The following is a 12368-nucleotide window of genomic DNA, read 5'->3' on the forward strand; positions in this document are numbered from 1 at the left end:
TCGTTCTCTGTGGGTGGCTGGTGATGCTGCAAGCAGTGACCCGGTTGTGGCTGAATGGAGGCCATTGAGGGTGAATGTGGCGGCAGGGGGTAGCATTGTAGTGTGCCTTGGATGGCTGCCTGTTGAATGGGGGCAGTGATGGGCAATTCACTACCCACCTTTGGCCACACCACATTCATTCTCGGTGGGCAAACGCTGCACGCAGCATACTGTAGTGGAGGTGACTGTGTGGTGGGCAGGTGGTGAACCGCTCCTTGCAGCCCCCATTCATTCTCAGTAGCAAGCCTGCTTGTACTGTTACGCACATAGCAGGAAGTTTTCTATTGTCAGTACATCAGACGTGTTGACGATGGATGCCTTCCTGCTGTTATAGCGTGTACAGTGCTGTGCAGAAGAGCTCATCTTAACCTTTTGTCTTCAGCCTTCAAGAATGTCTCTAAAACACAAATCTGATGCAAGTTCTGGTGATACAGTAAAGAAGAGAAAAACCATCACCATTGAAAATAAAGTACTGTACATCCAAAGCTCCATTTGTACGGTTGTCTAATTGCAAATGCTTGAAATGAATGTCTTTCTACTGATCATAATTACATCTGAGATGCTGTGCTGGAACTCAATACTGTAATTCAATGCAAGCTGTTAAGTTTGGACCATATATTACAATCTTTCAACACTGTATTTTTCCATAGCCTTTTAAAATGTATGTGTATATTGTCTCAGAGTATTACATGAACAGTCTTTATAGATATTTTTCAAATTTGGAACTTTCCTTTTGAATTGAACTAAATATATAAATAAATAAATAAAACACAATGCCTAGTGAATTGTTGGGAGTTCAAAAATTGCCTTTTATTATTCAAAGTTGTTGTTAGTCCACTGAGCAAACTCACATAATTTGCATCAGATATCTAAATATCGGTGGTAAAGCTTATGGATGTGACACTGTCGGTAAGTAGTTTGTGCATATGACTTACCATTATATTATGTAACCCTGAAAGGTCTATATCAGAGAAGTAACATGGCTGGATATTGTGTAACAGCATTCAGTATCTTCTACAACAGGAAGTTGCTTATCATCCAGACTGATAAATCCCCTCACCATTGCATTAATTGTTTTAACCTTTTTAGACAGTATAACAATTTACAGTGTGACATTTTGATACCAGTAGTATTTGACTAAATGGTAGTAGTTTATTGCAGGGATTCCCAAACAGTTTTAAGCTGAGTCACCTCAAAATGTTATACCATATGGTTTAAACAACCCAGTAATAATACCAATGCTGTGAAGCAGTGCGAGATCTCAGGTCTCAGCTACTGCTAACAGCAGTAACGCAGCATGATTTGGGATAACAGTAGACCTATCAAATGAAGGTAAATGCTACTATAGTAAACTACTGACACATGCACTCTGTGATTGATACCTCAAGGGCAGGGGTTCTCAACCTCAACCTTTTTTCTTGGCATCTTGCCTCCAGGAACTGAATGTTTCGAAGTACCACAATTTGTTTGGTCTTAAATTGTTAAATACCGAACTCTAGTTAGGCACATACTGTAGCTTCTTAAAATCCCCCATCCACAATATTATATTTTGGGATTTTAACAATTGTTTACTGATTGTTTTTGTGTAGGTGTGGGTGTGTGCTTTTTAGTGTTTCTTATGTAAGACATGTTTTTTGTGTATTTTTTTTTTCTATATAAGAACAGTTTGTTGGTTTGATATGGAATAAAAATTGAAAGCCCAATGTTTCCATACTTGTAATATCAACAATTACACGTTGAACAGAATACATATGAATTCAGTTGAAAGCAATTATTTACAGTTTACATACTACTTCTGGTCAAAAATGGGCAAATAACTCATAGTCAATGTGGAGTCTGAGTCTGCTTCTTGGCTATAGCTTTTAGGTTCTTACTGTAAAGGAAGCATGAATGATCCTGAATGTTGACAGTTCTGCTTTAAAAAAGCTTTCTGTTGTCGATTAATATAGCGTAATCTCCATAGGCTTATAGATGTTTCTGCGCAGCTGTGCTTCGAACCTGTGGTTGCCTTGGCAACAGACAAGCAGTCCTCCACAGATGCAGTGGTTGCACCTCAGCGTGTCGTCCCATTTGGGGAGGGGGTTCCTAAAAGAGTTCAGAAACCTCATCATATATATTCAGGTCACTTTCTTAAAATGTTCAACAAGGCGTCTTGCAGCAGCCACACATTTGGAGATAGCTTGGTAGCTTTTCAGAGCACTTTTCACATCCAAGTTCAGGGTATGACCTGTACATCACACTGATGCTCATTCATGCTTTCCTGCCAAAATCTTCAGTGCTGCTACAACATTAGCACCATTGTCATTGACAACAGCGTTGATTTTCTCAGATGGAATGTCAAATTTGGCAATAACATCTTCAAACCACTCTGCAATATTTGCAGCCGTGTGTCTCTCTTCAAGAGTCATTGTTGTCAGGATGTTGGACTCCATTTCCCAATCCTCCCCAAGAAAGTGACACGTCTCCCCTAGATATGCCTCTGTAGCAACACTCGACCAAATATCAGTTGTGAGTGCAATGCTCTCAGTCTCCTTAAGGGTGTTCTTCACCATGCCTTTGACTTCTTCATTCTTTTTCTCCATCATTTTCATGAAGTACTGTAGATTCTTGAAAGCAGCATGTACCTGGCATTGAAAGTGCAAATCATCTTCTGAAAGCCTTCATCCTCCACCATGGACAGAGGGCGCATGTTTGTGATAATCATGTTCAAAATGCTTTCTGTGAACTCAGTTAACTCAACATGGTGCAGCTATGTGCACAATGCTCTTCATACAACGCTTTGATTTCCTAAAAAAAAATGAGATGGAATAAATATTGATGGTTATTGCTAGGCCTAAATATCATACTGTACGTTTATAATACTGGCTAATATACAGTATATCTATTTACTATGTTAAAGGTGTGCCCTACACGTGCTGACTCCGCTCACTGCAAACAAACAGAACTGAGTATACCTGTTGTATTGGATTGGTGCATTTTATACTCCAATTGCTGTTTACATCACCTGATATTTTGCTTTCTGTAGTATGCATTTTTCATGAATCACTGTGAGGCAGGTGTGTATGTGAGTACCACAGTAACATGAAAGAAGCTCAGGATTTCACAGATTGCATTTTATTTTCTGTGGCTATTTTCTTGAACAAAACTTAGGTAACTTGGATAACTGGCCATCATATTGATTTACGTTCTTAACTAGCCATTACATATAGGCTTCAGCGATGTTTGTACAGTGCATCCAGAAAGTATTCACAGCGCATCACTTTTTCCACATTTTGTTATGTTGCAGCCTTATTCCAAAATGGTTTAAATTCATTTTTTTCCTCAGATTTCTACACACAACACCCCATAATGACAACGTGAAAAAAGTTTATTTGAGGTTTTTGCAAATTGAGAAAGCACATGTACATAAGTATTCATGTGTATTCCTTTGCCATGAAGCTCAAAACTGAGCTCAGCTGCATCCTGTTTCCCCTGATCATCCTTGAGGTGTTTCTGCAGCTTAATTGGAGTTCACCTGTGGTAAATTCAGTTGATTGGACATGATTTGGAAGGGCACACCTGTGTATATAAGGTCCCACAGTTGACAGTTCATGTCAGAGCACAAACAAGCAAGAAGTCAAAGGGATTGTCTCGAGGCACAAATCTGGGGAAGGTTACAGAAAAATTTCTGCTGCTTTGAAGGTCCCAATGAGCACAGTGGCCTCCATCATCCATAAGTGGAAGAAGTTCGAAACTACCAGGACTCTTCCTAGAGCTAGCCGGCCATCTGAACTGAGCGATTGGGGGAGAAGGGCCTTAGTCAGGGAGGTGACCAAGAACCTGGAGAGGAGAATCTTCCAGAAGGACAACCATCTCTGCAGCAATCCACCAATCAGGCCTGTATGGTAGAGTGGCCAGATGGAAGCCACTCCTTAGTAAAAGGCTCATGGCAGTCCACCTGGAGTTTGTCAAAAGGCACCTGAAGGACTCTCAGACCATGAGAAACAAAATTCTCTGGTCTGATGAGACAAAGATTGAACTCTTTGGTGTGATTGCCAGGCATCACGTTTGGAGGAAACCAGGCACCGCTCATCACAAGGCCAATACCATCCCTATAGTGAAGCATGGTGGTGGCAGCATCATGTTGTGGGGATGTTTTTCAGCGGCAGGAACTGGGATACTAGTCAGGGTAAATGGTTCATGTTGTCATTATGGGGTGTTGTGTGTAGAATTCAGAGGAAGAAAATGAATTTAATCAATTTTTGAATAAGGCTGTAACATAACAAAATGTGGAAAAAGTGATACACTGTGCATACTTTCCGGATGCACTGTATTTACATGGTCTAAGATTCTGTCTCCTCAGGTGGGGCAGGAGACGTTTTGATGAAATTTGGGGAATGCAATTCTAAAGTTGCAATGATTTAAATCATTCCCATTTGGATGTGCTGTTTGTTGTCTGCAAATATCAGCACTCATGTCTTTCATTGCAAGCTCAAAGTAGCTCAAACAGGATCAAAGTAGCAAAAGAGCCATATTTATCAGTGGTGCTTCATATCAAAAGAGTGAGTCCTCAGTAGATTTCATTTAGGTCATCTCTGGAATTAGAATCATGGTTCATTAGTGTCTGGCCGCCAGTACAGCTTGATGAGATCTTGAATAGAGAAGCTTAAATAGTTAAGTCATCTTCCTAAAAATGTGTGGTGTTCTGCAGTTTTGTTTCCAATCTAATTATATTTTTTAATTTCTAATGTTAATGTTTTATTTTCATCTTTGAGGTTGGGTGAGTAAAAATTGTTAAAGCAGAAATAGAAAAAAACCAAAGTGCTATGCTCCAAAAGAGCAACATGTGATATATTGCTTAGCTTCTCTGGGCAAATCAGGCAAAGAGAATGCCATGGTGCTAACAAAAGATTATATAAAAAGCAAACACTTTACCGTTCTCCCAACCCTGCAGTCCGTGTACATGCTAGCAAAAATTAGATTCACTGACAACCAAGGTATAATAAGGTATAATAATAATTTTCAAATCTATCCACTTTTGCTTTTTATTTACAGTAACATAATATACAGTACATCCTACTCTTTTTAAGAGTAATAATAGATTAACTGAGGTATAGGTAAAGCTTCAACATCTTGTCACACTTTGAAGCCCCTTTGAACCCAGTTCAAACCCATTTCCAAATCAGATAAAATGTCTTTTTATAATTGACCAGTTTAAATCAAGATATGACTTGAAAGCAAATGTCTCTACCTGAGAAAGGCATTTTCAGTTTGGATGGACAACCTCCTTTTTCTTAGTGAGATGTGAAATGTGATAGAAATCAACATTACAGAAAGAAAATTCCATACACCGTTATCATGGCAATGCCAAATCTAAACACTAGTGTGGCAAATTGCTTGCGTACTAAAGTGACTATAGCTGCAGGTGGAAGTCTCATTGTACATACGGTGCCAAACAGAGTTGTGTTGCAGTGCAGCAGTATATTAGCCAGCGAAAGCGCTGTGATGAAGCTGTCTGTTCTTACGGTTCTGCCTTTGTCCAGAAACATCTCCATAAGCTTTATGACCACAGATTCAAAAAGTCTTTGCCCTGGGTTGTAACTCAAAACACAGTTCTCAACAAAACTTTGCCATATGTCCGAAATCGCAGCAAATCTGTCGTTTTTACACGTTCTGCACGAGTGTCTTTGTTGTCAAAGCGCAAATGCCGCATGATAGTCTGATAGTAGACACGTGATATTGTATCTTTGCCAGTACAACAAATAGTTCTGAGCAGGCATCAACCACAGCACCAACTGTGGTCAACGCTGCTCTTGTGAAAAGAATGGAGATAAACGGCATCAACTCGGAGAGGGAAAGTCAAGTTCATTGTACCATGTGAATGTCACTGACAGAATAAAACTGAATAATAAAAAACAAAAAGCAAAAACTTTTACAAGTAGCTAAAATATACACCGATTGTTAGAGATTCAATTCAAATGCATGTTTTTATTATATTACAGTAATAATAATATCAGCTCACTACTCAAAACGCGGAGGGCCTGGACTCAAATCCGTAACATTTTGGTTATAAGGCAGCAGTTCTTACCTTTGCACTATTCAAGAATACATATCAAGTTTCTGTCAATTGACATTTGAGCTTGGATTTTTAACTCATTGATAGCAATATGTAAATTGAATGATTTTTTTTTTTCTTTGGTTACAGTATATTCTTGAATAAAAGCACATGTGTCTATTTGATATATGGACTATAAAGTCTTCACACATTATACACTTCACGTTATTATTAGTATAATAAGTTTTTGTTTTAGGTAGGTGTTCAGAATTTCTTGCATCACATTTCCTGTCATTCTAAATTTACACCAATCGTTATAGACACAGAACATACAAGAAATGTATGTATTACAAATAACAATATATTATTTTCCCTATACAACTCCAGGCATCTCACACCCAGATAAACACACTTGAGCTTTGAGAATTTTGCAGCTGACTTCAGCTCTGTTGGTGAGGGAATGGGATAGCAGACTGCTTGTGCTGATAGACACATTTGCAAAACAAAAGAAGCTGATGGAGAGGTGCGAAGGAATTTAAGATGGCCCGGGATTATGCCTTTTTTCATAGGCTTCATGGATTCTAGTGTTAACTACTCCTCGGCAAATGCCTTAGAAGAAACGTCCTTCACAGCGGTCTGTTACAGAATGATCAAAGAAACAGAGGGTAGAGGTTCACTTTATAAACTTTTGAATTTTCATGCAGTGTCAATCAATGCATATATTTACTCTGGTTTACAAACAAATGGCTTGTATAAAATAAGTCTTTTATTTTAATCTTATTCTATCCTTTGGCTTAAGTTGTCACCTTTGAAATTTCTGTGATCTCTCTTCTCCTGATCTCTTAGTCTTTTCCAGGTACATTTTGTGTATTGCATCAACTTTCTTCTTTTATATTTCTTGTTTACTTGACCATTTTAGTATTTTTCCAGATCCAATTCTTATATATTTCAATGTATACTGCAAACCAAAGTACTTAATTGATATTACCTTTATATTATTCTATTAGAGAAACTTCCAATCATCACTTCAGTATCAAATGTAATCTTTGCTGAGTGTACTGAGCACAAAATAAAACCAATTTTAACTAAAATAAACCTGATGCAGTGACTCAAAATGAAAAATGACATCAATTACTCAGCCTTATAATTGTATTGTTTTAATTATAACCTTGTGCAATCATAAATGGAAACATGACACTCTTGTGGTGCTTGGCTGTCTTGTTTGTCAGAATACCTTGCTTTGCTAGTCTGCTTATTCTTGTTCACATGAAGGTTCTTGATCTACCAAAGGACATAACTTATTCGCCCATATGTATGATTTACTGTTCCATACTAGGAATTTACAAAGAAATAGGTTGTTGTTCATTTTTTTACTGTGAGGAGCGTGCTACAACCAGTTTACATTGTTAAATCTCTCAGTCTCTCTACTAAACAATGTCCTACCTAATTTTCTTATCAGCTACCCTTGATATCTCTCCTTTAGCTGTTCAAAGCCTCTAAAATAAGGTCTCACTATTCTCTGCCAGCTTGTACATCTGACATACCAGAAGACAATGATCTCTGCTTATATCTTGAACAACTACAAGTGAAAATCTGTTAAATGCACTAGACAAAGACCTTATCTAAACTAAAATGTCTATATAGTATATTTTCATATTGCATTTCCTTTGGAATCTCCAGTGTTCTTATCCAGTCCTAAAACATGTACATGTTATGTAATAGTAAATCTAATATTGTTCTGTTGTGATTGCAGATGGATGGATGGGTGAATGTTCTTTACATAGCCACACAACTATATATTGCAGCAATATATTTAGGTAAAAAGGATATTGCCAAATGGATACATTGCACCAAACCATAATTGCAAAAGCAAATCAATTATTTTTGCTTGAAACTTTTGGTTGACTAAACACTCAAGTACCTAAGATATTTTGAAATTTAGTCAGTCTTTAATCACCATTAGTAAAGTATAACATCACAAGTTGTTTTAACACACAAAGAAAAATGTTTAAAAAATAAAAAGTAATACAAGAACTTTAAACACATGATATAATCATACTTAAATCTATACAAGTAAAAATCTTGGAATTGTGATTATACTGTACATCTTATATTAAGCCCATTAACAATCTCATTAAATACCTGTCTTCATTCACAGCTTCTGAATGTATTTGGTGATCAAGTCTATTGTCCCTTGAAAATCTTTTTCAAAGAATAAATTAACAATTGTCATTAAACTGGGCCAGTCTATCAGAACCACATTTCTGCATTGACCAGTAGTTGGGGATGAGTGGAGGTTGTTGCTTGTGAACAATTGTTGATGAACAATCTCTTGTATCCTCAACAAAAATCTTGTCAGGTTGATTAGTATTTCAAAATTGGTCTGGTAATGGGTTTGTGCATGCGTGTGATGGACTTGTGCCCTGTTCAGAGCTATTTCTTGCCTTGTCTTTGAATTTGATTAATCAGATTTAAGAATGTTATATTATTATTCTACCATTTTATGTTCTGTATAGCTCTTTACTGAGTACCGACTCAAAGCATTTGTACACATTAATAACTATAATACACTAAAAGCAAATTATTAAATCAGCCATCTCGTCCAGGATATAACTTAATACCTATGTATACAGGTCCTGGCCACAATTACATTTAAAATGTTGTTCCAGTGTTTACTGTTGTGTCAGAATTTGATCATGAATCCAGATTGCTGGCTTCAGTGCAGAGCCAGTTCACTTTTTAATAACCTCCTCCAACCAATCCCCACTTAATGTTGTTCAGTCACCTTGTGCTTTGACAGGTGCTTCTTATTTTGAAGAGTGCATTGTCTTGAATGGAGCCTGGAAAGACTCAGTGCAGCTCGAAAATTGCTGAATTATCTGTCTGAATGAATATAAGCTATCAGGTTCCTAACATTGTGCTCCAAAGTGTATCTTCCCACCTATTTTAAGTTAGAGTGAATTTTGACAAAGAATCTGTCCTTACTGTTGGTAGGAAAATTTAAGTTGGACATTTCCCAAGACATAAAATATGTAAAGGATACTCTCACAAGGGCAAGAATGAATTTTAAATCCACCTATAACTGATTGGCCTTGATCCAGGTGTCAATATAGGCCAAGAACACTAGGACATCTCGGTGAGGTGCCGTGCCACTGGTATGTTAATAAAGCTGTGAGACATTCTTGTTCAGGTTGTGCTTACACATCAGACCCAACCAACGACTTTGTTTTTCCTTTTTTTTTTTTTTACTACTTGTTGCCTGTCAGCCTAATTTGACTTTTGCCTCTGCCAGCAGCTCACTCAGTTTGGCTTGTTTTTCCCACTCTTTAGATTTTAACTGTGTGGTTTCTACATGTTTTGGAAACACTCGTAACCAGTAACTTGTCATGAGGAGGTCTTGTGCTACTGTGTGTGTGTTTTATATGTGTATCACACATAGTATTTAAAACGGCTAGTAAAGGTGATGAGTCACATTGAATGAAAGAGTAAAAAATTATAATGATATTGATTGATGGCAAAATAAACCATCATAGATACATGGAATATGTTTCCAAGTAGTATGGTAATACATTGGAGTCCCTTAAAATCAGATTTAATGTAATTTTGTAAGGGTTACAGTATGTAAATAGAGTTTGATAAGCAATTTTGGGCTGAACAGCCTGTTGTTATAATTGTTTTAATATTCTAATGAAAGTGCTCTGACTAATATCCATATCATGTGGCACTGATATGATTATGTTTTACATTTTGATTTTGTTGGTATTGAATTATTCAATCATGTTTTAATGCACTGAATGTAAAATAAATTTGACCTGTGCACATGACAATGTACTTTGTAAATCATGTAGTCCATGATGTTCATATTATCAGTGTGCTTTTAAAACGAAGATTTCCTTAAGTTTATGAAATGTATTTTATTTATTGTTATATGGGAGGGACATGCTCCACTATCAAAAACTAAGTTCTTGCTGTGGTCTTGTCAGCAATTAGATTCATGTGTTATGCTTTGAGAAATGTTTTGTTCTGCTCATAAAGTTCTTTGTATACCTTACTTGGGTTTCTTTATTGCTGGTACTTTGTTCTATATAATGAAAAGCAGGGACATAGTTTTCCTTCCATACCATCCTTCTGTTTAACAAAAGCATGTCCTCTTATTGAAAGTAGCCTTTTTTGTGGGCATCTAAACTATGTACAGTATAGTAAACCTTGCATCTCTGGTAACCTATGTGTTGTTTCTTTACAGGATTGCACAGAGATTTCAGACCCTGAAGCTTCATCTCAGACGTCACAATACTTTGAGGATAATTTGGTAATATTTGATACCTCTTGTTACTTAAACACAAATGTTATTCTTTTAAATACTTGTATCAGTTGTTAACTGCATGACTTGACATTTTTTAATGCAAAGGCTAAACCATTTAAATAGTGTTAATCATGTTGTGGTGGGTGTGGCAACACACCATTTCAGTGCATGCTCCCAAATCGACTATCTCTGTCTGTCTTTCTCTCTCTCTCTCTCTCTCTTTCTCATTCATGTCAGAATCACCAATTTCTTAATTATTTAAAAAAAAAAAAAAAGTTTTGAGGTTTACATTAAATGTCTACATTCCTGCTGAAATCACAGGGGACCTGACTCAATTTTCTGCAGTGTGGGACTAAAATTTAATATTAGTGAGCAGATGCACGATTGATGAACGTCTAAGAAAATTCTTTAAAAATAAGTTACAGTATATATATTTAAAAAGAAAACATGGCATGCACATGTCTATGAGGTTTAAAACAAATCAGTTCATGCCCTGTAATGGATATGCAAAGCAGCTTGTGCACGATAGTGATTAGAGATTGAAGTGTGTGTTTGTTTGTTTGTTTTTTGTTTGTCCACACTTTTCATTCTCCATACCCCCTCCCTCTTTCTGTTTAATGGCTATTTTCAGGGTTCAAATAGGTTGGCTGGTGGTTCATTTTATTTTTGGGGTATCGAAGTAGAAGTTTTTATGTCTGGATATGCTTCCTGAAGCAACCTCTCCACAAAGGTCTCAATCATGATCTAAAGAGAAATAAAGTATTCTTCTCATCTGACATGCCTAAATGCTAAGAAAGTTTGTTTTTTACAGGAGACTCCTTTAAAAAAACAAGGACCAGTTTTGACTGCAAAAAGATCAGCTAAGTTTTCATGAAAACAGGAAAGTGGGTATCTTAATATACTGTATAAGGCAATCTCATACAGTATGTAGCATCAGACATATTATCTGATCCTGAAGGGCGCTATGTCATGGTGATGAAAGATTTATTTAATTCTGAACTCATTTTCATATATGAGCACCTAATGTGTGATAGAGATTTTATCCAAAATGTATTTGCATTAATTCCCAGTATGAGTACTCATAAAAGTGAAATGACTGAAGATTTCAATTGTGTTTTAAAAGTTACAAAAAGTTACAGTCATTATGCAGAGAAAAGCACAGCAGTTGTGCATAAACCGTCCTAGAGAATCATACCTAACATTTGTTCAGAGCTGGCCAATAGATACTGGGATGCACTGTAAATTATTCCTGTCTACTGTTTCTATTAATCTGTTCAATAATCCTGAGATAATCTGGCTACTTACATTATGCTGGTGAAATACTAGCATTTCATTTTTGACATTTTGTGTCAATCAATCACCTGCTATATATATTGCACAAAATTTTGGCTTATATGATAATGGGATGTGTTGTGAAATACTCATGAAATTGGAATACCAAGAAAATTGTTATTTATTAACGTGTGTATGAATAATGTGTGTGATGACTATTTTTGTTAAAGTCTTTTTAAGTATTCTTCTGTTCCATGTTCTTTGTGGGTGGTTCCCCAAGAGGCAGGGTCACCCTGAGGAAAAGAGCTTAGGCAGAGTTTTCATTGAAGTCTGTTTGGAATCTTTATAAATAATGTTTATCATTTGGTTTTCTGTTTTTTCTGTTTTGCTCTGCCTTTGTATTCCATTTCTGGATTAGTGTATTTAAACTTGTTTGCTTTAGGATTGTGATTTTAGGTCACTCCTTTCTGTTCTTTTGAATACCTTTTCTTATTCTCTTTTTGTTTGAATAAATAATTTTAATTTTTTAAAGTATTTCTGTTACCTGTTAGTTGTAAGATAGAGTTTTACTTAGTTTCTTCTGTTTGTGAGACATTCTTGGATCATTAAGTATATTTTGAAAGGAACGAGTTTTCCCCTTTTTGGAGCCTAGTCAGGCTGAAGCCTGGCTACTAGCAGTAGTGGTTGGGGCAAGACCTTTTGGAATGTCAGATGCTAGCC

General features: G+C 36.5%; 1 protein-coding gene across 1 annotated transcript in view; it reads left to right on the plus strand.

Moving 5' to 3' along the window:
- Positions 1-12368, plus strand: part of mctp2a (multiple C2 domains, transmembrane 2a) — a 405706-nt gene that overhangs the window by 90679 nt on the left and 302659 nt on the right. The window contains exon 3 of the mRNA XM_039773287.1: positions 10317-10382. Coding sequence (XP_039629221.1) covers positions 10317-10382 — 66 coding nt within the window. The remainder of the gene's footprint in view (positions 1-10316; positions 10383-12368) is intronic.

Source organism: Polypterus senegalus, chromosome 12 (genome assembly GCF_016835505.1).
Source record: "Polypterus senegalus isolate Bchr_013 chromosome 12, ASM1683550v1, whole genome shotgun sequence".
NCBI lineage: Eukaryota > Metazoa > Chordata > Cladistia > Polypteriformes > Polypteridae > Polypterus > Polypterus senegalus.